Source organism: Ylistrum balloti, unplaced genomic scaffold, assembly GCF_031769215.1.
Source record: "Ylistrum balloti isolate Yb309-2 unplaced genomic scaffold, AGI_CSIRO_Ybal_v1 Utg369912, whole genome shotgun sequence".
Classification (NCBI taxonomy): domain Eukaryota; kingdom Metazoa; phylum Mollusca; class Bivalvia; order Pectinida; family Pectinidae; genus Ylistrum; species Ylistrum balloti.
This window is the reverse complement of record NW_026782034.1, coordinates 385022-410822: the sequence shown is the minus strand read 5'-3', so window position 1 is coordinate 410822 and position 25801 is coordinate 385022. Positions and strand designations below refer to the sequence as shown.

General features: G+C 35.8%; 1 protein-coding gene across 1 annotated transcript in view; it reads left to right on the top strand.

Annotated features, from left to right (window-relative positions):
- The window catches only part of LOC132546756 (uncharacterized), a 124347-nt gene that overhangs the window by 68722 nt on the left and 29824 nt on the right, over positions 1–25801 (top strand). The window contains exons 5-7 of the mRNA XM_060210475.1: positions 3345–3641; positions 8650–9054; positions 18257–18777. Coding sequence (XP_060066458.1) covers positions 3345–3641; positions 8650–9054; positions 18257–18777 — 1223 coding nt within the window. The remainder of the gene's footprint in view (positions 1–3344; positions 3642–8649; positions 9055–18256; positions 18778–25801) is intronic.

The following is a 25801-nucleotide window of genomic DNA, read 5'->3' as shown; positions in this document are numbered from 1 at the left end:
TGTATTTATCCCTCTGTTTCTGTCCCTGTATCAGTCTCCTGTCTGTCTAAGTGGGGTGATATGTCTGTATTTATCCCTATGTTTCTGTCCCTGTATCAGCCTTCTGTCTGTCTAAGTGGGGTGATATGTCTGTATTTATCCCTCTGTTTCTGTCTCTGTATCAGTCTCCTGTCTGTCTAAGTGGAGTGATATGTCTGTATTTATCCCTATGTTTCTGTCCCTGTATCAGCCTTCTGTCTGTCTAAGTGGAGTGATATGTCTGTATTTATCCCTCTGTTTCTGTCCTTGTATCAGCCTCCTGTCTGTCTAAGTGGGGTGATATGTCTGTATTTATCCCTATGTTTCTGTCCCTGTATCAGCCTTCTGTCTGTCTAAGTGGGGTGATATGTCTGTATTTATCCCTCTGTTTCTGTCTCTGTATCAGTCTCCTGTCTGTCTAAGTGGAGTGATATGTCTGTATTTATCCCTCTGTTTCTGTCTCTGTATCAGTCTCCTGTCTAAGTGGGGTGATATGTCTGTATTTATCCCTCTGTTTCTGTCCCTGTATCAGCCTCCTGTCTGTCTAAGTGGGGTGATATGTCTGTATTTATCCCTCTGTTTCTGTCCCTGTATCAGTCTCCTGTCTGTCTAAGTGGAGTGATATGTCTGTATTTATCCCTCTGTTTCTGTCTCTGTATCTGTCTCCTGTCTGTCTAAGTGGAGTGATATGTCTGTATTTATCCCTATGTTTCTGTCTCTGTATCAGTCTCCTGTCTGTCTAAGTGGAGTGATATGTCTGTATTTATCCCTGTGTTTCTGTCCCTGTATCAGTCTCCTGTCTGTCTAAGTGGAGTGATATGTCTGTATTTATCCCTCTGTTTCTGTCTCTGTATCTGTCTCCTGTCTGTCTAAGTGGAGTGATATGTCTGTATTTATCCCTCTGTTTCTGTCCCTGTATCTGTCTCCTGTCTGTCTAAGTGGAGTGATATGTCTGTATTTATCCCTCTGTTTCTGTCTCTGTATCAGCCTCCTGTCTGTCTAAGTGGAGTGATGTGTCTGTATTTGTTCCCCTGTTTTTACCCCTATAACATCCTACTCTCTGTCAACCTGGGGTGATTTCCCCACATTTCTGTTACTGAATCACCCTCCTCTCTGTCAGACTCGGATGATATCCTTGAATTATCTACATCATAAGGTTTCAGGATAATAGGTTGTAGCCACCGTATAAAGAGGTATCAAGTCATTTGAATACAGAAGCCTTTTTCTGTTTCCTGAGTATACATATAGATTTTTGACTAAGGCTATAAGCAAGAGACATGATTTAGAGCCCATTTGAACATCATCTATGTTTATTCAAAGCCTACTTAAACCAGGAACTGAACATGGTTATACTGTTAAGTGTTGGTAATTCGTCCCTCATCGATGGAAACAACCTCTACTATCCCCTTAACAACCTTCAAACCGTGGAGTGTCAAATTGTAATTGTTGTTTAATATTTTAGAATTAGAGAATCTTCCTTAAGGCTTCTATGGATTTTCTGACTGGAACAACAGGAAACCTTTGTGTCTGGAAGCTTTATAGAAAATAATCATCTTAGTGAATAATGACTTGAGAGTTTCTTCCTTCCTCAAGCAAAAACCTAACTGTAGGACTACAAACACAAATCTCAGAGATAAAGAGACGGTTTTTAAATGTTTAACTGTATTGAGACTTAATTCTCACACCATTAATGAATTAAGTAGATACCAATTTAGAAATATGATTTTTTAGCTGGAAATCCTAATTATGGAGATTATCGAAAAAAAAAATGCCATGACAAAATTGTTTATTTAGCATGTTTTTATCACCATCTAGATTGTCCTGCATTAAAACCTGGTCAGTTATTTGACCAGTGGTAGGTCAGCTGACTTATCCTGTTCCAAGTAGGGTTTAGTTATCTTGTTATATTGTGAAGAAAGAGTTTTGTTTGGGTATAAAAGAAAACTCCTTTTAGAAAGGTTAATGGCACTGTTAATGGCCTATTTGGTTGAAGAAGATCTTGTTGAGGATGGTCTTTATGTGATGTTTAGATCAATGTACCTTTATACAATAGAATGTCCCTTGTATCTATTCTGGTGTGCAGTAGTACAGTTGGTGTTAGTAACTCCATTTCTTTGTATCTGTCGACATTGGTATCAAGTTTAAGTTTTAACGTAATTTTCTTTTGATAAAAGCTCAAGATAAAAATCTTGTTGACATTTTAAACTGCATTCATTTTATGAAAGAACATTTTCCATACAATTTTGCTCAAAAAAAATAACATAAACAAAATTCCCCTGCTATTTTGCCAAAAATAAAACTTTCCTTTCTTTTACCACTTTTTCCAGCAGAACTGGTTGGGCCCTTTTGGTCGTGTTATATGCAGTCCATCACTACAGAGATTTACCCAGTCAAGATCCTGTTAAAAACTTTGTGACATACTTTCAATATATATTTGATGTTTTAAGTATAGAATACTCTGAAACAACATTTAAGATGTCACATTGTGGTTAAAATTGAGAAACAATGAAATTTTATTGATGAAACAAGTATAACTAAGGCTGACATAATTTCTGGATGTGGAAACGTCTCATGTGACTGACTATATGTTTGGCTTACTCAAAAAGAAGCTATTGTTCATCAACACTTTATTTCTTTTAATGTTTTCTTCAGGTTGGTTGATGTCAATAGAGACGTTCTTACAACACAACTTGTAGAAGAATTGCAAACACATAATAACACAATTAAGAATTCATAAATCTACTAGTGGTGTTATACGAACTTCAATGTACATCGTCCTGAACTAACCCCTTGACTCTGTGTCAGAAGTATTGTGTTGAACTTGTAGGGTTATTACAGGATAAATCTGTATTACTATATCATTGATATAAAGGCTTTAGTGGATGCATATGGTAGTAAAGCTATTTTAACTTTGTACACCTGATCTCTTCTAAAGTTTGGAATCCCTACATAAATCTGAATGACGCATTACTCCTTCACTAATCCACTGTGAAGTCAGGTCCTGTTGTTGGAATTCATCACAAATTTGTTCACTTAGTACAAGTGAATATGTATTTGAATGTAATACACTGTTATGAATTATAGTGCTATCTCACTGAATTATCTTATAATGCATTACTTACTAGGTACACAGCAACAATATTAACACAATATATTTGTGATTGTTTCTGATCAGCTTGATGAGATAAAGTTAGTGCTGACCCGACATGATTATCTTGATGAAAAATGTTTTTAGATCATCATTTTCCCATCTAGCAAGTTAACCTGCTCAGGAAATTTGAAGATGATGTGAACTGATATTTTATATTTTGTTTCTGTATTTGCAGGCAGAGGAACTAAATACAATCATTGGTAATGCTTTCAAGATGGCTTATGCACAGCAGAGAGTGCGACAACCCACATTCAACGAGCTCATCGAGATACAACTGAACGAACAAAAAGCCAAGTTCGCAGAGTATCAGGTTCAGGCTCAGAAGGAGTTCAAACAGAAACTCACAGAGATAGCCACGCCAACGCCCTTCTCAGAGAAGGCGATACAGCGCATGGAGATGCGACGTCAATCCAGCAGTGACGATGTTCAGGAAAAAGAACGAGAACTTGCTGTGGGCAAAAATAAACTATGGGTAAGTTTCCTTGTTGCTTATATGACAGTGTTTGTGTGTGGGCTGCATTTTGCATATTTTTGTCATGAATTCTTTGGAAATGTTTTTGATATTATTCGAGAAAAATGATTTTTGAAATTTTGAGCTGTTTTTATTCAGATTTGGGTTTGAGTTATGTTTATGATTGTTGCAGGAATGAAGCCTGAATTTCAAATGAATTCCAAACTAATAGTCTGGCTATGGCTCATTGTAACATATATATCTGTGATGGCTTCTGTTGGTCAGTGTGATGGCTAATAGTAATAATGATAAGTGTAGGTAATTCTTACAAAACAAGACAATATCGAGATCTTTCTTTACTTTCATAAAGGTTGATCTTCATTTGATATTTTAATGTGAATTCCTAGTTGGAAGTTATACTCACATTTTTACATCAGAATCTGGTATCAACAAGTTACCTGTTAAAAGTAATAGTGAAATTCTCTAAAAGTCTGAAATACAAAGAATACGAAATGAAATCTTCATAATGAATAGATAATTATGGTTTAATATTGTTAAAATCCTGTGGTCATTTAGAGACAGCATGAAAAGTGAATTATTATAACTAATGGAAAGGATGTAATTATATTAAAAATATAAAGTTATCTTTGAAATATTTAAATAATATGTTCTAATTGTTTAAAAACTACCAAGAGGTAATCCTCAGACTGTGTCTGAGTTACATGGCTGACTACTGCTGGCTGATAATGACATTTCTGCTATACTAACATCTCTTTGTGTGCCAATAAAGGAAACCTACTTGTATTTGTTCTATACATCTGTGCTATTTAAGTCCATAAACATTTAGTCCCAAATTGTGGACTTGTATGTAAATCATTTTAACATTTCTAAAGGTAAAACATATTAAATGTTTTTGTGTATATAATGTTTGATGGGGTTGAGGGTGGGTGGGGGAAGGGGGGATGTTGCCATGCATGGTTTGATGCTTGATGGTTTATGTTTCACAAGAAGCTGTCTGTGCTTGCACGATTGCATTCTTGAAAATGACACTTTTATCAGAGTCATTCTTGATGGCATTAAGCATGTGATGGGCCTCCTTCATAGTGTTCCTTGGTAGCCACCCGCTATGTTTACAAGCAAGGAGACGTACCTCAAAATGACCTTGGTGAATGTTGAGGAGGCAATAGCAAAAAAAAAAAAAAAACAGAAACAACAGTGATATTTTTAGTTATCATACGTAATGTTGTCAGTGAAAGAGAAAATCCCTTAAATCATTAACTGTAACTATCATTTAGTATGTCCAGGGGACCCACGTCTTATATCTAGATAATGGGCTTATTACAGGACAATGAAATAACATTGGTTTGTATGGTGTAGATTATCACCAACCATGTGCTTAATGCTGAATAAATGATATTGTTTGTAACGACAGAAAACCTGTGCAAAACATTACTGCACCATTTATAAAATTAACTTATTTTGATACCAAAATATTTTTAGAAAGCTCCAATATTGATCCAGATATAATCATTTGATCTACATACCCTATCACACTATAGTCACATGGAGCAATTGACTCCAGGTGTTTTATAACACAAATTTTATTTTTGATGAAGTTTTTGAAAGGTGTTTGGTGATTTTGATCAGTTAAATGAAGGCTGTCTTATAATATTTTGGTAAGCTTAGGACAAATTTTCATTTGATGATGAATAGCAGGACAACAAGTGATATATTCATACCTGAGGGTAGGTTATATATCACGTTCAGGTCAGAACAACCTGAGAATGAAATCATTCCCAACTGTAGTAAAAACATCAATATTCACTCCATATGTACTCTGAGTCATACATATTGATTGTAGTCATTGTTCCCTGCATACTTATTACACAATTCAACAAAATTTCCATATTTTTACATTCAGTGTAATAGGTTTCAGGAAAGATAACTCTTTTAAGTGAGTTAAGGGAGACAACCAGGTGAAACTTGATGTGAAACTTCATGTCAAAAAAATACTTTTATTAATAAAATTTATTAATATTTCATACTAGATTTCTTATATTTTGAAATCTTGGCTATTTGAATTAAAGTGTATTTGATCAACATTCATCAGTGTCATAGTTTATAGCTGTTACTGTATCAAAGATACAACATTATTGATAAAATAGTTATAGATGACAGTTAAAATAGTTAGAGATGACAGATATATTATATCGAATGACCCACATTTTCAACAACCCAGAGTTGATGATGTAACACTGTGCAAGGTTTCACAGTCTTAGCATTTGAGAACTAGATTTTGCTATAAACTCATTACAATTGAAACTAAAATGTTTTCAAAAGGGTAGACAAAGTATCAGTGGTGTTTATAACCAGCATGAATGCCAACTTAAAGCAAAAAATATATCAACTTGTGTTACTTAAAAATTTAAGGGAATCAGCCAGTTTCTGACCGTGTTTAATGTGACTAATGAAACCCTGTATTATAAATTGTGTCATGCAACATGTGTGTGTATTTCCAGTTTTCATTACAACGTAGTCCCATAAAGGTACAGTAGGCCAGCCTGCATTTCCCTCCTCATGTAGTCATTTCTCAGTTTGTCTTGGCAAAGGAAAATGTTTTTATGTCAATGAAGCAGTACTTCCGAGTAAAAATAGACATGTGATTGAGTGAAAAAGATCAGCACATTAAGCCTGATTTTTCCACAATTTGGAAATCTGTGAAAAAAGATTTTTTTTAGATAAATGCAAATCACTTTTACCAAGTTATCCAACATATCATTATATGTAGAAAGATGTGAAAACATTTTGCCAGCTTTTGTTCTTATTTCAGATTATGAGGTGTTTGGGATATATAAAATTTAATGAATGTTTGTAACAGGGGAGTCTAATATAAGCCACAATATTGATGACTTCCTGCCTGTTTCATATATATACCTGGTCACTTTGGTTCAAATATTATAGATTTGCTGAAGTGATATTGTCTTGATCCTAGTAATTTTTTAATTTCTTTTTATACTTTTAATTTCTGCATTATACATTTTTTTTTTGCTCAATAAATATTTGATATGCTCGTTTACAAACTGATATTACCAAGGTACAGTTGAAGGGAGGCAACTCTGTTAGCCATAAGGCGGTAATGATGACATGTTTTTGTTGTCCTCCTTGGTCCTGTGTCTTCATGTAATAAAACAGTTTGAAGCATGAGAAGTAGATCAACATTTAATAGCCCAGTTTGATTTTTGAGCTTCGGTTCACATTAAGTTCTAAACTATTAAAATGTAGTAATACTTGAGTGACTTATGTGGATATTTATCACAGAGAAACAGACATGCAAAAAATATGGCCCTGAGTTTAACAAATCTTGAAATCTTAACTACCATAGGGATGCATTACAAAGTTAAGGAAAAACATAAGTTTAAAGAAATTTTCTTAGCTTCTGTAATGCGCTCCTGTGAGAAAATTATGGAAAATTCCCTAAGTTAAGGCAGATTCATGAAACTGGGGCTTGGTGGCTATATAGATTTTGGAGGTCTGATGCTCAGATCTGAGGCTTGAGTCCCAATCTGTTTTCTATCCAATCTTCTTTGATTATTAGATATGAAATGTGTATAAATTGTTTTTGACATGCATTACACTAACTAGCTCTGTTGGATGACTTTCTCTGTGTTGTAAAACCCTGTTAGTAAATACTACATCTGTTAGTGTACACAGTAAATAGTCAGATTTTCTTGCTTCGCCTATATGTCTAAATACCTAGGAACCTGACATGATTGGAATGTGAGATCCGCTGGCCCCAATGTCCCATTCGGCGTGATATGCTCCCAGTTCCTATAGAATACAACCCACGTCCTCTACCTACCCTGTTTACTGATATAAGTTGTCATTAACAGCTTTCAGATTAATTAATGTTGATGCTGTTTCATTGTTTGCCATTTTGTAATCACAGTCACGTCCAGTATCTGTTGCATGCTTCTTCTCTATCTTCTGACTGTACATATGTGTTGGTGTTCAATACCTTCTTCATATTCACTCTGTGTGTCATGACACGTTGCAAAATCCTTTTTACTTTCTGTTTGATTGCGACTGTGATAATTTTTATCACTGTTTACATTTTGGTGATGGAAACAAATTTTTTAAAACTTAGTTTTGTTGTAAAAATAATTTCATTTCTTCAATGGTGGTTTATACATGATGATTTCTGATGTCCAGTTTTTCTGACATACTCCATCAAATTCTCTGTCATTGTATCCGTCTCCAATGAGTGATTGTAAAAAAATATATCTTATCAGTGTTAGCCTACCCTTCTGTCTTAGTCAGACAGCAGGTGTACATGAGGATTAATTTAGAGATGTTACTTTTCTAGCTTTTTCCAGGTAGGAAGTTACAATAATTTGACTAAATATGGTTTCAATAATTTTTCTTAGTTTTGAGAAATCTTACTGGATGAATTTAGTGCTGGCTGTTTACTCACCAATACTTAAAGAACATTGTTGTTAATTATGTACCTGTCAGGTATATTAATTTTTTGTTACTTTGATTGAAATTTAATCTTAAGAATTTTATCATGAGATAAATGATATTTTATTTTTTGCCTTTAATTTGGAAATGTATTTATTGTATCATGTTTGTATCATTAGAAAAAAGGTTTGATTAACTGATAATATATTTGATAAAATGTGATATTAATTACATGTAACATTAAGAACATGCTCCACATAGATACAGAGTGATTAATTCAAGAAAATCATAATATCAGATAATGTTAGAGATGAAAATTGGGTATTGTTTCTACTTAAAAAAATCAAGATCTTTAAGACATTGTAACAAAATACTATAATAGTACTTCAATACCTCACACGTCATTGAGTTTAGGGTTTTTATCCTTTTATCTAACGTTAATGATTAAGAATTTGGAATGTTAGATCTGTAATTTAAAAGTGAAAAAAGACCAGAAGAATAAACGACAACTCTTTTGGATCATAAGTAAACTCACTCCAACATTTATTTTAAAATTTTCATTTGTTTTCAGGCTAAACAAGCAGTAGACAAAGTAAAGCATCGTTCTGCTGCCAATGAATCGTTAAGTTGCTCACCCCCAGGACGCAGTGAGTCCCCGGGAGGGAGACCTCAGTCAGAGGCTCTCATCCACAACTACAGTGTAGGAGACCAAGCCCACAAGAGAAACTCCACACCAGTACACTCTCTAAACCAGAATGCTTCCTCTCTGGCCTTTCTTCGTAGCTCCTTTGACAATACAAATAACTCAGGGAAGAGTAAAGGGTCTCCTGTGACTGCCCTGAAGGATGCTATAGACAAGGGCTTTTGTAACGGCTCTCTTTCTAGTCAAGATAGTACAGACTCTCAAGGACTTCTAATACATGACCAGGAGGGTTATCTCGCCCCTCAAAATGGCCGGCTACTCAATGAAGACAAGGTAAGTAACTCTATCATTCCAAAAATACTCTTCAAAGATTGAAACTTTGGTGTTAGACTTTAAGATAATGACAACAAATGATTGTTAATAATTAGTAACTAAAGCAGTGTTACTTTTAATATAAGCTTAATAACTGCAAGTTGAAGTAAATGTTGTATATCTGATAATGACTCCATAATTTGAAAACATTGATTACAAAATATGTTATCTCCATAGTTTCAATGCTTAGAGGTTGTTTTTTTGCTCTAATACTCTGGCTTGGTAGTATGGATCCAGAGTGAGGATATTTTAAGACAGAAATGACAGGTATGCACGAAGACAAATGTGTAGTGTAAGTAATTAGGAATAGAACCATTTCCTGTGTTAGCTTACACCTGCACTAGTAATTAAAGACTGCAGCTGCAAGTACTTCAGTGTACAAAAAAATGCTCCAAGAATCTATTTTACTCTTCAGAAGCATCTAGACAGGGGAGAAAACTCTGTTTTTGGGGAAACATTCTCTGAGAGTAGATTCATCTCTACTGAGGGTAGAGATTAACAGGAGATATGTATATATTTAGCAGTAATCTTACTATTGCTCTTCTCAAGCTGGAAATGTTGTGCTGAAATATAGTTGTGCGGATTGCATATTCAGTGTTTGTTTACGTAACTATAACTGGATGTGCCATTTCACCATTGTGCTAATTTGCTATGCATTCTGTGAGAAGAGATCAGACCTCTCTTGTGAAGGGGATAGATGTTGTCTAGAGTGACCATTCTGTGAGAAAAGATTAGAAAACTGTTGTTAAGGGGGATAACTGTTTCCTGGGGTTACCATTCTGTGAGAGAAGATCAGATGTCACTCAGTTGTCAAACGGTAGATGACAAAATTGTCATGGGAGATCATTCTCTGACCGGAGGTCTTATGACACTGTTGTCATTGGAAAATAATTCTGCTGCAGAGGGAAAGAAAGGTAGAAGGTAAAGATCATTAATGTGGAACATGTTTCAAGATTTTCTTCAAAACATAAAATTCTCCCTTTATCAATAGTAGTGTTATTGTTTCAGATTAAAGACTGTTTTGATATCATGAATGTAATTCCTTACATCACTTTGTTGGTAGAATTTTGGGGTAAAATTTGACCAGGTAACTGTTGGTCCTTAGTACATCCACCTGTCAGACCAGGTGTTGACAGGTGAGGATGCTGGTAATTAACATTTTTTCACGGTTAACAGTCAATGAAAGCTGCAGACCGCTATTAAAACCCTCAATTAGGAATCACTCAATAGTGACCTCAATATTTATACCTCAAGTGGTTTTTAAAAAAACTGTTGCTGAAAGTAGGAATGTGAGATGGATGTGTTATTTATAGATGTTATTGAGGACTGACAGAAGACAATGTTTCAGTGTAATGGTACTTGTAAGGAGAACGTGGTGTTATGGGTGACTGTCACTTAGATATGTATGTGGCATGATTATATATAATTACATGGGTATGGTGATTTTCTGTCATCAGTTAAGGTGTATTGGTCCAGAAAAGTATATAAACCAGTCAGTAGATACCCAGTAATGGTCAGTGAGGTGTCTAGTGAGGTGTCTAGGTGTGATTAGATACCCAGTAATTGTCAGTGAGATGTCTAGGTGTGATTAGATACCCAGTAATGGTCAGAGATGTGTCTAGGTGTGATTAGATACCCAGTAATGGTCAGTGAGGTGTCTAGGTGTGATTAGGTACCCAGTAATGGTCAGTGAGGTGTCTAGGTGTGATTAGATACCCAGTAATGGTCAGTGAGGTGTCTAGGTGTGATTAGGTACCCAGTAATGGTCAGTGAGGTGTCTAGGTGTGATTAGGTACCCAGTAATGGTCAGTGAGGTGTCTAGGTGTGATTAGGTACCCAGTAATGGTCAGTGAGGTGTCTAGGTGTGATTAGGTACCCAGTAATGGTCAGTGAGGTGTCTAGGTGTGATTAGACACCCAGTAATGGTTGAGAACGACTAGGTAACTGACATTTACTTGTCTGCTCATAATAACTGTACTTGTATTTCTGTTTTTAGCTCTACTGGTCGTAGAATGACTTTCCTGTTTTTACACTGTGTGTTCTATTGATATTTGAAGGTTTCTCTAGCCAAGTTATTCATTTTGTATGATGTTAGGAGTCAGTTCTGGTTATCTATATAAACTTGTACACATTCATGTGAAAATATGGAACCATCAGTCTCTAGTTTAAATTCCACTTTTATTCATTCGAGGAACTTTCAACTAGAATGAGATCTCCATATGTAGTGGATTTTCAGGTATGCTGAGCTTGGTTTTGTTTTACGTCTTCAAGACAGAGTTATTTCCCCTTTGTATCAATTTTAGATCTTATCGGACATTTCTCTTGGTTGATATAGTCCTAGGATTAGAAAGATCAGAGAGCAGAATTCCACATCTGTCATCTATAATGACACTTCTTTTTCAGTAGTTTAGATTTAATCTTCTCATCTAATATTTAATTATAGAACGTTACAAAGACATTGTCACGGAACGAACGTACCAGTTGGGTTACAAAGAGACTATTGTTGGTGTGTCATTTTATTACCTTCAGTGTTAGTTACATTTTACAGTCGACGTTTAGGTGAGATAAAGCAATAATCTAGCTAGTTTTTATCCAAGAAAACAGAATCAGTTTTCCTGTTTTATTCTGTCTCCTTGTTGTTAAATTCTCTAAGCTGTTGGCAGCATTTTACAGAAGATTTATATCTGTAGATACAGTGGGAACCAAAATATTTTATTGAATGTCTGTGGGAATCACTGCTTCTAAATTTACATTTAAATGTCAGAAACTCTGAAAACAGGGAAAAGTTACTTTATATTATTTAGAGACATTTTAGTATTAATATGTTGTAGTAACTATATAGTGTGAATTAAGTCATGGAGATTTCTCAATCCTACCCAGAATTACTGCTGTTATTAGCAATATAAATATAGTTGATAACTTTAGGTATTTTTTAATTCATTTGATCTAAATTTTATTATTGGTCGTATAATTGTTAATTAATTCCATTTGTGTTTACAGTTAGTAGAAGAATCACAGACTTTCACCATGAAACACTTCTTAAGCTATAAAAATCCTTACTTTATATCTGGATCTAGGGATTGTGGTAGCCCTGTCTGTAGACATTAGACTTTCCAATTTTCGGTGAATATTTATTTATGAGATCCAGCACTGAATTATAAGGAAGCTTTCTTGATCAAGTTTTGGTCTTATGGTAGTAGGTTCTGAAATAAAACCATATCTGAATAGACCTATTATATAGAGTGTTTTAATTCCGAAATTGTTAAGGCTGTTTTCAGCGGTCCAGTATATGGTGCCAATTATATCCACATATGTAACATTAGCTTTATATTGATCATGATGAAGGCAAATGCATGATGGGAGGACAAAATGGTTGGTGCCAGAAATGCCATTACCAACAATTTCTACAGTCAATGCTGCTAGAGACATGCTAAATTTAGATTTGTTTTGAACATTAAAGCATGTGGCACATTGAAATATCTACTGATATATTTGCTGATATAGATGTTTCTCTATCTATTCTGAGAATACTGTGTGTGTCAGAAGTGATTACCTCCATTACATAATAAAGAGCTTCCCTAGGGGAGATAATTTGGTTATGCAATGGAGACAGGTAGCCAGGGAATTCTCTTTGAACAATAAAACCACCATCCCTGACAAACGTTGTTCTATAATTTGTGTCTGTAATTCTATAGAGGAGATAGATTTGTGAAAACTACGAAGGTCTACACAGAAAACATTTGATTCCAAAAGTTTTTTTTTTGTTCTAAATTTCCTTCTTCAAGCTGAATTCGGAAAACAAATAGTTCAACCCATGCATTCAGGTGACAATTGCAAGCTCTTAAAATAGCCTCAAGTGTGTTGTTGAAAGAACCTGTCGAGGTAAGATAATGAATTACTCCCTACATTCTCTCAGAACACTCAACACCTTTCATAGCTATAAAGGATTGCAGCCTACTCATTGTTGAAAAACATACTGAAGCACTGATGATTAATTAATTAATTATCACTTTAATTTTTATGGTTGCAAGTTGCACTTTTATAAAGGCTTTTCAAAGAGCAGTTATGACCAAATTTTTTATTTTACAGAAAATTTTATGAAAATACTCTAACAAAATCGTTAATAACTCTGGTTATGTCAGACAGCTCTGAGGTAAACCTCCCTTTGCAGCATCATAACCCCTTTTATGTGAAATCATTGAACCATGACCTAAGTCTGATTCATTGAAGGGTTTCCATTCAATTAAAATAGTTTGTGAAGGCTTTGGAATGTGTACAGCATTTTGATGTGGGTCTTTCTGTGTTTTTTCACATGGACACTTCACACTTTACAACATAAAAACGAGCGGGACAAAAGTCAACAATGTCTACAAACATCAGTAAATGCTACTGTGTGTTTAACCGGTTATTATACAGGGTTTTATACACTTTTTAATTCTCACCAGTACAAAATGTTTACACAGGAACACTCAGATATTAACGGGTTTTATTGACTTTTTATATCCCACCTATGCAAGAGAGAGATTTAGGAGAACTGTTGAGGTGACAAAGTGATGATGATAGTTGTTAAGATATTAACAGATAGATTCCTTGACTCGACCAATGTCTCTAGAAAATTGAATTTGTAATAAATGATCAGATGGCAAGTTTTATGACTTGGATATATTGGATTCTAGAGTTAATAGCAAAGGGGAGATAATTTAGTAGAAGAATGGACAATCCTTTGTGTTCAGTATTCTGTATCCAGATGCTGTCATCTTCTGCAGCATTTTATCATGACTTGTAAGACGACCGGTCCTGTACTGTACCGGTAGAATTAGGGTGTTGTTATATGGTGATAAGATGACGTGAGTGAGCCTTTCATCAGAACATTAATCATAATCTAGTTCTTTATAGTACTGGTAAGTCTATAGCCTGGTAATGACATAATCTGCTTTTTATTATGGATACTAGGACATCTGTGTCAGATGTCATTCAGTGCATGACCTTTCCTCTTCACTGGTAACGCTGTTATCTTTGCAAGTTTATCTCAGGCTATATAACTAGATTAATCTTGAGTGTTTTAGTGATTTTCTGTTAATATAGCAGACATTGAAATGTAACTGAAAAGTTCAGTTTTAATGGTGGATAAAGTACATCCAAACCTTAGGTATAAAAGTATATTCATCATGTATCACTTACACATGGGAAAACTCAACCTGTTTAAATGCCAATGTTGGTCTCTTGTTTGACTCACAAACAAGGTTAACTTTTCTTGTCAACAATGGTCACCAATTTGACTCACAAACAAGATGTAGCTTACCAGTCAATAAATGTCATTTGTTTGACTTAAACAAGTTGAATGTTACCTGTCAATAAAGGTCAAATGTTTGACACAGACAAAGGGAATGCTACCTCAATAAAAGTAACAAGTTTGACTTTCAAACAAGATTGATTTTACCTGTCAATAAAGGGCACAGTTTTGACCGACAAACAAGATTGATTTTACCTGTCAATAAAGGGCACAGTTTTGACCGACAAACAAGATTGATTTTACCTGTCAATAAAGGGCACAGTTTTGACCGACAAACAAGATTGATTTTACCTGTCAATAAAGGGCACAGTTTTGACCGACAAACAAGATGAAGTTTCCTGTCAATAGAGGTCACAAATTTGATCCACAAACAAGATTAAGCTTCCCTGTCAATAGAGGTCACAAATTTGATCCACAACCAAGATGAAGTTTCCCTGTCAATAGAGGTCACAAATTTGACCCACAAACAAGATAAGTTTAAACCTGTCAATAAAGATCACAAATCTCACTTAGACAAGCAAGATGCAATTTACCTGTTAATACAGGTAATTTGTTTCACTCAAAGATTAAAAAAAAATGTTTCAGTACAGGTCACTGACTGATTGGTTTTTTGTTTAAGTAATGTTCAGGAAAATAGTGCCAGTCTGATTTTACTGTACCACTTTACAATAACTGACATGTATCATTCACAGGTGACACTGAACCCTCACATGTGACCAGTGTTTGGCTTTAGATGTCAAACACAATCATGATCAGTTACTGTTGGAATTTGACAAGAGCTTGCAAACAAAAAAATTACAATAAAAAGAAATGTGAGATGTCTTGAGGAATTCTGTAGATTTCCATCAATGTTCTACTAAAACCTGTTTGAATAAAACCAATGACATTGTCATTGAGTCAAATTGTAACCTTAAAAAAAAATTTTGCACTTTTTTACCCCTTAACTTGTTTTGATGTGAAAAGGGAAATGAAGTTTGTGGTTTAGTGGCTACAGGTGTGTGTTTATCTGTGATCTGCACTCTTTATAAAACTCAAATTTCACACAGAATCACATCCTCTGGAGAGGACACACAGCAAATCAAGGTACCCAGTGGAGTCGAATTTGAACAGTGATGTTGTTTATCGTTAAAATTTTTATGATAAATGATGCAAAGAAAAAAAAGTTTTCTTTTCTATAAAGGCAAGATCATCTCGTTTGATATGGAAGTTTAAAAGCTGGTGACATGGAAAAGTTTTATTGATTATGACAACATTGTTGTTAACTCCAACAACAGCTGTACATATTGTGTTGATAAGCTTAACTTCTATATACAAAAGGCACACTGGGGACAGTCTAAGTTACTCCAGACTTTATATTGTAAGTTACTGGTTTGTGAGTATCCAGATCTACATATGATGATGTGTGGTAATTAATTCTTCATGAGAATGGAACACAGATATGTATTTACACATCTCAGGTAAGAGAAAATTTTGGTTGTATATGGCAAAAGCTTTAGTCAATAAGGCCAATGAGCAGAGGGAATTGTTCATATCTTAAAATGGTTGTCAAGTGTAGATCTTCATGTTGATCAGTAGGGGTTTGAAAGTATGGTTTAAAGTTCAGCCTCTGGTTCTACTGTGAATATTGATGTCTGTTTTATCTATTTCTGCAATCCTCTTCGATCTATAGTCAAAATCAATTATCTCTGAGCCAGTCCTGCTATCATTGTTTCTGAAATGGAATGAATGGGAGATCAGTCGAAATCAAGAGAGAAGGTGAAACGGGGTGGAGGGAAAGGAAAAAAGAAACTTCTATGAAAATTATCTGTTTTTCCCTATGGGATAAGTAGTTCTAGACAAATGACAGGGCACATATTTAGATGAATGATTGTGATTTGTGCCAAATAGTGATTGATGGTGATGTGTGCCCATTTGTGACAAAATGTGCCTGATTGTGATTTGTGCCAAATAGTGATTGATGGTGATGTGTGCCCATTTGTGACAAATTGTGCCTAATTGTGATTTGTGCCCAATAGTGATTGGTTGTGACATATATGTCCCTGGTTTTGATGTGTGCCCATTTGTGACAAAATGTGCCTGATTGTGATTTGTGCCCAATAGTGATTGGTTGTGATGTGTGACTATTTCTGACAAAATGTGCCTAATTGTGATACGTGCTCAGTAGTGATGTGTGCCCCGTACTGTCATATATCTGACAGTGATATTGTGACTTGTGTACAACTGTTTACCAGTACATGATATGTTTCTGCAGTATTGATCAGGTTTCACATTTCTATGTGTTATCTGTGTCTCTCATTACTTCATTAGTCTATCTGATTCTAATTACATACACCTTTGTTACTTGTGACACGTGTTGAAGGCCAGAGCAGAAAATTGCAATTTTAAGATTGAACTGATTTCTAACCACAGACAACAATGAAAATTTTACAGGTGACAGGAGTCGTGTAACTGAAAGATAAACCTCTCTATGTCTCAATGACAGAAGTGTGTCTAAGGATCTGACTTATTACACACATTGTACAGTCTTAGTATGGTTTCTCTACTGGGCCTGATTGACACAGGATATCTCAGTAAAATCTCGGTGGAATTGATCGGAATGTAGATATGGTTAATCTGTAATTAAGGAACTGACAGGTGAAGTGACCTTGGGTGTATCAGTGAGAACACAAAAAAACTGTTCCTGTAATTTTAATGAAACATCACTTTAAAAGAGGGGGTAAAAAAAATCTGAATTATTGCTACCTTGTCATCAGTGTTGTGAGTAGGACCATTTGTTATCTGAATCTGTTTCCTGTTCACAATTATTCACAATTAACAATGATATCAAACATGGATCAGTTGAGCCATGAGTCACCTGTCTCACATTACTCGTACACTAATGACACGGGTCACCAAAATTTCTCTCTGATTGTTGATTTGTAAAGAATGCATGTTTTTAAAGAAACATTTCTACTTAATGTACAAATGTGTACATATTTCATGCTACTTTAAAGCAAAATGTCCCATACATGGACACATTTTATAAAAGGTTAGTGTACAAACCCTTGACCTTTTAGTCAGCTTTCCAATGTTGTTAAACCTGTCTATAAAGGCCACTCATGGAAGCAGAGAGAAGTGGGCTTTTTTAGCACATGGCTTATAAATAGATATTACAATCCATTGTATTTGTTCATTGAGAACCAAAATCAGTGACTTTTATAGACAGGTATTCGTTATATACCTGTAGCCTTTTTAGACAGGTGGTCTTCATAGACAAGTATTTGTTATGTGAGATGACATTTATAGTCAGGCTTGTTTTAGACAGATGACCTTTGTTGACAGGTATTTGTTTTATACAGATGGCCTTTATTGACAGGTATTTGTTTTATACAGATGGCCTTTATTGACATGTATTTGTTTTATACAGATGACCTTTGTTGACAGGTATTTGTTTTATACAGATGACCTTTGTTGACAGGTATTTGTTTTATACAGATGGCCTTTATTGACAGGTATTTGTTTTATACAGATGGCCATTATTGACAGGTATTTGTTTTATACAGATGGCCTTTATTGACAGGTATTTGTTTTAGACAGATGACCTTTGTTGACAGGTATTTGTTTTATACAGATGGCCTTTATTGACAGGTATTTGTTTTATACAGATGGCCATTATTGACAGGTATTTGTTTTATACAGATGACCTTTGTTGACAGGTATTTGTTTTATACAGATGACCTTTGTTGACAGGTATTTGTTTTATACAGATGGCCTTTATTGACAGGTAGTTGTTTTATACAGATGGCCATTATTGACAGGTATTTGTTTTACAGAAGTGGCCTTTAAGGCAAGTTTGACTGTATATTTAATCCTATGAATTTTTTTTCCTAGAACAAGAATCTGTGCAACAAGATGGTCAATCGTCCCCTTCCAGCCCTCCCTAATCAAGCCAATGGTCAGTCAGGAAGTCCCTGTAAACACAAAAACTGGACAAGTATGGATGATGATGTGCTAGTACCACGAAGGTCTAGGTCACGGGGAGACAACATGGGAGACTCCCCTAGACGGAGGCCAGCCCGCCCATTAAGTGAAGTATTCTCTGACAAAAAACTTTCTGCATCAAACTTTCCTGGTGCTAGGTTTGATGAGCCAGGTTGTTATATGTATGGCTCTAGGGAAATGCAGAGTCGGCAAATACGAAATTCACGGTCAGAAGGCATGCAGATCCAACAACAAATTCACTTACAAAGTCAACAAGTGGTAAACAATCACAGATCCCCAAGTAAACAGGATGAACACTCTTCTCCATCAAAACAGTCGTTTAGATACCAAAATAACCAAAGTCCTTTCCAAGAGCCCAGTTCTTATGAGAATCCGGAGGACTCTAGTCAGCCCAACAAATCACGTCCAGGGTAAGTTCATAGATGTATTGTTCATTGGTCAACATTTTATATAAAAACACATTATGTTGTGAGTACATGTTGTTTTTAGAAAAGAAGAAAAAAAAAATGCAATTTCACAAAGGGAGATTACTCAATACCCAAAGGGAGATTACTCTATACCAGTCAAGTAAATCTATGTTTTGGATAGACCATGAAATCAGATATGCTCCATGGTAAGTTTTCAGACATATTGTTCAGCAATGAATGTTTTATTTCAGTCATCTTTGGAAATTGAGATTGCTTTTCTTGTAAGTCTGGGAAAATTGCAAAGGCTCACAAAGGGAGATTACTCCATAACACTCAGGCATGTCAGTATACCAATAGGGAATCAGTCATACCCTAAAACTGCCCGGGGTTACAACTTGACTTAATGTGAATCTTTTTAAGACTAAATATGGAGGATTTAAGGACACAGTAGTGAAAGTGACGGGAACATTTAATTGTTTATCTTTCAAATTAAGACTCAAAACAGTTGTTAAAATAAAGTTATTATGCAGAGTCCGGGGGTCAATATTAGTCATCAAATTAAATGCCAAGTTAGATTAAAGAAATGAAATCTTTGATTTGACAGTTGTTGAACAATACTTCTGTTGACAGAGTGCCTGTTATTGCTAGGCTTTTGTCAAGCACAACGTTTTATATTTATCAGGTGTTAACTTGTCTGCCACCCACAAACACTCTCACCAATCACAGCAGGTCACACAAATATATATACCAGCTGAATACTGTTGTGTATGCTAATTACATAATACACATGACGATATGATACACAATAATTGAGGTTATTATCAATGACTTATAGAGTATAATTGAAGTTATTAGTGGTGACTTATCGTGAATCAAGTCTGTGGTTTTGTAAGTCTGTCACATTGACAAGGAGAAGATAACAGTACGGACATCAAGTCGAAAACAACATGTTAAGACATTTAAACTGCGAGTAATCATATGATGGGAATTTCTCAGGAATTCTAAATGGTTTTGAAAATGGATTATTCATGCATAGAGCTCTGACTAGGGGACATTCAAATTTGAGGAAATTACATCATGCAGATTAATTGTTTAACATCAAAACCATCAAGACAGATGAATATTGTTAGTTATTCTATAACAATAAAGTTTTCTTACATATTTTTATTGTCTGATTTGTGTTAAGTTGCTTCTTAAAATTTGAATTTTTCTTAATAAAGATAGGTGGTGTTGTTGAGAATGTATTAGGATTTCCAGATAAATTTTGACTTGTTGACGTTGAGTGCCTTAAGAGATGAAGAGACTCAGGCACTGACAGTTAAGACATGACAGTGACACTTACAATGGCCCTCTGAATGGTCCGGAATGTGAAGTACCGGACAAGATTATGGGGTTACAAACATTTTATTCAAATACTGAACTTCAAAACTTTAAATTGTTTCTCGACAAAAACCCCTACCATCAATACATGTGTAAATTTTTGCCAACTACTTATCCCAGGGAAATTTTAATTTGTTTTGTACCGTCATAAAGTTAGTTTTTGGATAGGCTCACTGACATTTTGTCTATATATCTGTCAGGGTTCTGAGCATCAGAGCACAGAATGAGCAAAATCTAAATATGTTCACAATGGATCAGAAGCTTGAATAACTCTGCACAAATCAGATGTGCAAATGACTCCATTTGTAAAATTTAAAGGTGCAATATTGGAGAAAAAAAAGACATATCAACATTTGTTCTTAAATTTTGTCAGCCTTGAGATTTAGGAAATTTTCAGTTTAAAATTTGGTCTGTAATTCGGGTATGATGTAGTTGTAATTGTTTTTGTCCAACAATAATCCTGTGTCTGTAATAAGCCCAGCCATATCTAGTGCTGTTTAGTAGACTTATATACCAATGCTATTTCAATGTCTGTAATAAGCATATCTATATTTATAGCAGTTCAGTAAAAATCCTTATAAAGCTGTATTATTGTTCTGCATTAAGCTCTTGCCCTACTCTGTGTCTAAATGTTTATGTCTGGGCCTCGTGGGCATGATACAGGAAATATTGAATATATGAGGGACTGTTTTGATGAAATACTTAAGATCTTAGATGGTGGACAGGAAGTACGAGATAATTCATGCTCACACCAAGTCAACCCATCTCCCTGTATTGATAGCCATCGGCTGCACCACCTTTCCCAGTTAGGCTGTCTATACCAGAACTTTTTGTAAAAAGTTGGAAGAGGAGTTAAAGGATCAATCAAAAGGCACTGAAATCCTGATAGATTCAATTTTCTGATGATGAAGTTGAGGTGTAATGGATGTTTCAGTTCCTCTGTAACAAATGAATCCATGTCAGGGTGTTGATACCTCAGGCATTTGTGAATTATTGAGTGTGGTGTAATTTAAGGTGTACCGATGCAGGCTAGTCAGAGTAAGTGACACACCACCTCTACATGCCATTTCTGTGTCTGTGGAAGACATGGTGCTCAAGTCTGTCTCTAATTGTCTGGGTCTATTACTGTGATGGTAGTTTAGCTGCTTGTCAGTGTTTGTCACTAATGGTACCAGTGCTCGTCAGTGTTTGTCACTAATGGTATGGGTTCTAGTCAATGTTTGTCACTAATGGTATCAGTTCTAGTCAATGTTTGTCACTAATGGTATCAGTTCTAGTCAATGTTTGTCACTAATGGTATCAGTGCTCATCAATGTTTGTCACTAATGGTATGGGTTCTAGTCAATGTTTGTCACTAATGGTATGGGTTCTAGTCAATGTTTGTCACTAATGGTATGGGTTCTAGTCAATGTTTGTCACTAATGGTATCAGTTCTAGTCAATGTTTGTCACTAATGGTATCAGTGCTCATCAATGTTTGTCACTAATGGTATGGGTTCTAGTCAATGTTTGTCACTAATGGTATGGGTTCTAGTCAATGTTTGTCACTAATGGTATCACTTCTAGTCAATGTTTGTCACTAATGGTATGGGTTCTAGTCAATGTTTGTCACTAATGGTATCAGTTCTAGTCAATGTTTGTCACTAATGGTATGGGTTCTAGTCAATGTTTGTCACTAATGGTATCAGTTCTAGTCAATGTTTGTCACTAATGGTATGGGTTCTAGTCAATGTTTGTCACTAATGGTACGGGTTCTAGTCAATGTTTGTCACTAATGGTATGGGTTCTAGTCAATGTTTGTCACTAATGGTATGGGTTCTAGTCAATGTTTGTCACTAATGGTATCAGTTCTAGTCAATGTTTGTCACTAATGGTATCACTGCAAGTCAATGTTTGTCACTAATGGTATCAGTTCTAGTCAATGTTTGTCACTTATGGAATGGGTTCTGCTCAATGTTTGTCACTAATGGTATGGGTTCTAGTCAATGTTTGTCACTAATGGTATGGGTTCTAGTCAATGTTTGTCACTAATGATATCAGTTCTAGTCAATGTTTGTCACTTATGGTATGGGTTCTAGTCAATGTTTGTCACTAATGGTATGAATTCTGGTCAATGTTTGTCACTAATGGTATAGGTTCTAGTCAATGTTTGTCACTAATGGTATGGGTTTTAGTCAATGTTTGTCACTAATGGTATGGGTTCTGGTCAATGTTTGTCACTAATGGTATGGGTTCTAGTCAATGTTTGTCACTAATGGTATGAGTGCTAGTCAATGTTTGTCACTAATCGTATCACTGCAAGTCAATGTTTGTCACTAATGGTATGGGTTCTAGTCAATGTTTGTCGCTGATGGTATGGGTGCTAGCCAAGGGTTTGTTGCTAATTTTAGGAGTGCCCATCAAAGTTTGTTGTGAATGGTATTTACATGTCATATGTTTTGAGCCCACCATCAAAGATAAATCACTAATGTCCCTGATCCTTTTGTGTATAAACAATCCTTGTTATGGATATTTCTTGAGAAGTGCTTGATGGATCATTGTTAAATTTCATCTGTAGATTTCCCTTGGTTCCTAGTTATGCCTGTTTGATTTTGGGACTGATGAAAAAAAAACAAAATGGCTGACAGGTGGCCATCTTGGATTTTGAGTACAATGAAAGTTTGTTAGTGGTATTTCTTCTGAGTAATTTTCAAATTCATATATGATTAAGACCAAGAACAAAGGAAGGGGTAGATAAGAAGGAGAAAGATCCCATTTTAAAGAACAAATATAAACCAGATGCTTGTTTTGTTTTGCTGCTAATCTTTTTAAAGCTACAAAGGTTGATAAAAAAGTCTGTGGCATGTCTGACCTTCATTGGAGAATGAGATGTAGTTATAACTGTATGGATAGTGTGGGCCAAGCTAATGCACAAACCTAATGCTTAGCATTAGTAAACAGCAGTACAACTATAGACAAGTAATGATAACAAAGGTCGTAAATGTTTTAAAATTGATGCTAAGAAAGTAAAAAGTGTATGGTTGCTAGAAGTATGAAACTAATAAAGATTATCCCAGAGTTTAATAATAAACAATGAGATTGTAAAAATGTCATCTTGTGTTTCAAATTCAGCAATAGCAACTGCTGATTGAGGCAATTCCAAGCAGAATGTACCTATTTATACAGCTAACTTCATATGTTGAGAGTGTATCTGTGATCTGTGTATAGTGTACAAGTAATTTATATTATTGCTTCAAGGTATGCTGGAGACCTGTTACATGGGAGTAATATTGGGCACTTGTTACCAGATGTGTTTGGTTGCATGCAATTCTTTTTGCTGAAATACAGACTTGTTGATGAGGAAAAAGTCACATCACATAAAAAAGTCAGTGATTGACATTGCTAACGTGGTTACTAAACAATGGAACATTTATCTACTGTTGCTATACTTTTCAGCGTGCTAGGGGTTTTCAGTGTCTTCAATAGGCTTGTCATTTGCTATTGAAAACAGCAAACATTAAAATGTTTGGAAAAAAAAAAGTAAGTTGGAAAATTGATCTCTGCTTTAAATTCACTTAAATGCAGGAAAGCCATTGCTCAAATAATTGATAATGACTCCAATTGTATTTGTTGAATTTTGCTATTGATGTTGTATTCAAATAGCTTCCTATATAGAAATCGTTTGATATGATTGGTGACAGAGCTGTGATAATTGTACCATTTTGATTGCTCTACTAACCATGAAGAGCTCTATTGACGGACATCTCCACACAGGCTTGGTTATTTTTATGTCAAAAAGTGCATGAATCACCAGACTTCTAGCTTTTGTTAAGCTATAAAAGTGAAAGTTAATTTTTGGCAGTCAACATTCTTGTCTTTAGTTGTCATTACTGTACCCAGGGGAGATAATTTGTGTATAGAGCTGGTTTAAATTCCAGCATTGTCCACCTAATGAGCCCTACTGTGTTGTCGCCTGTCTTTAACAAAAGACGGAAAGTTATTCAATCACAAAATGTTTTGTGACAAGGACAGTCCAAATCCTCTCTCTGTGACCTTGAATTCTACACTATTGTTGTAAAATCGTAAAAATTTAATTTCTACAAAAGTAGATTGTCCTGTGTAGTAAAAGTCATCCATTCATTAGAACTGTGTATAGAGAAGGCGTCAGTTGATCAGGACAGGGGGAGACAACCTTGTATTGTGTTTCAACCTGTCAGTCATCTGATACCATTGTTTTGTTCCTTTTGATTGCAAAAACAGGCATGTTATGATTGAAGGGGAAATTACAGGTGACAAGTATACACAGGTGGTGTATCTTCTTACCAGAGTAAATCCACACTTGGTATACCTGTCCTATACCACCAAACCTTCCACACTTGGTATACCTGTCCTATACCTCCAAAACTTCCACACTTGGTATACCTGCCCTGTACCTGCCCTGTACCTCCAAAACTTCCACACTTGGTATACATGTCCTGTAACTCCAAAACTTCCACACTTGGTATACCTGCCCTGTACCTCCAAACCTTCCACACTTGGTATACCTGCCCTATACCTCCAAACCTTCCACACTTGGTATACATGTCCTGTAACTCCAAAACTTCCACACTTGGTATACCTGCCCTATACCACCAAACTTCCACACTTGGTATACCTGTCCTATACCTCCAAAACTTCCACACTTGGTATACCTGTCCTATACCTCCAAAACTTCCACACTTGGTATACCTGTCCTGTAACTCCAAAACTTCCACACTTGGTATACCTGCCCTGTAACTCCAAACCTTCCACACTTGGTATACCTGTCCTGTAACTCCAAACCTTCCACACTTGGTATACCTGCCCTGTACCTCCAAACCTTCCACACTTGGTATACCTGTCCTGTAACTCCAAACCTTCCACACTTGGTATACCTGTCCTGTAACTCCAAACCTTCCACACTTGGTATACCTGTCCTGTAACTCCAAACCTTCCACACTTGGTATACCTGTCCTGTAACTCCAAACCTTCCACACTTGGTATACCTGTCCTGTAACTCCAAAACTTCCACACTTGGTATACCTGTCCTATACCTCCAAACCTTCCACACTTGGTATACCTGTCCTATACCTCCAAACCTTCCACACTTGGTATACCTGTCCTATACCACCAAACCTTCCACACTTGGTATACCTGTCCTGTAACTCCAAAACTTCCACACTTGGTATACCTGCCCTGTACCTCCAAACCTTCCACACTTGGTATACCTGCCCTATAACTCCAAAACTTCCACACTTGGTATACCTGCCCTATACCACCAAACCTTCCACACTTGGTATACCTGCCCTATACCTCCAAACCTTCCACACTTGGTATACCTGCCCTATACCACCAAACCTTCCACACTTGGTATACCTGCCCTGTACCTCCAAACCTTCCACACTTGGTATACCTGCCCTGTACCTCCAAACCTTCCACACTTGGTATACCTGCCCTATAACTCCAAACCTTCCACACTTGGTATACCTGCCCTATAACCTTCCACACTTGGTATACCTGCCCTATACCTCCAAACCTTCCACACTTGGTATACCTGTCCTGTAACTCCAAACCTTCCACACTTGGTATACCTGTCCTGTAACTCCAAAACTTCCACACTTGGTATACCTGTCCTATACCACCAAACCTTC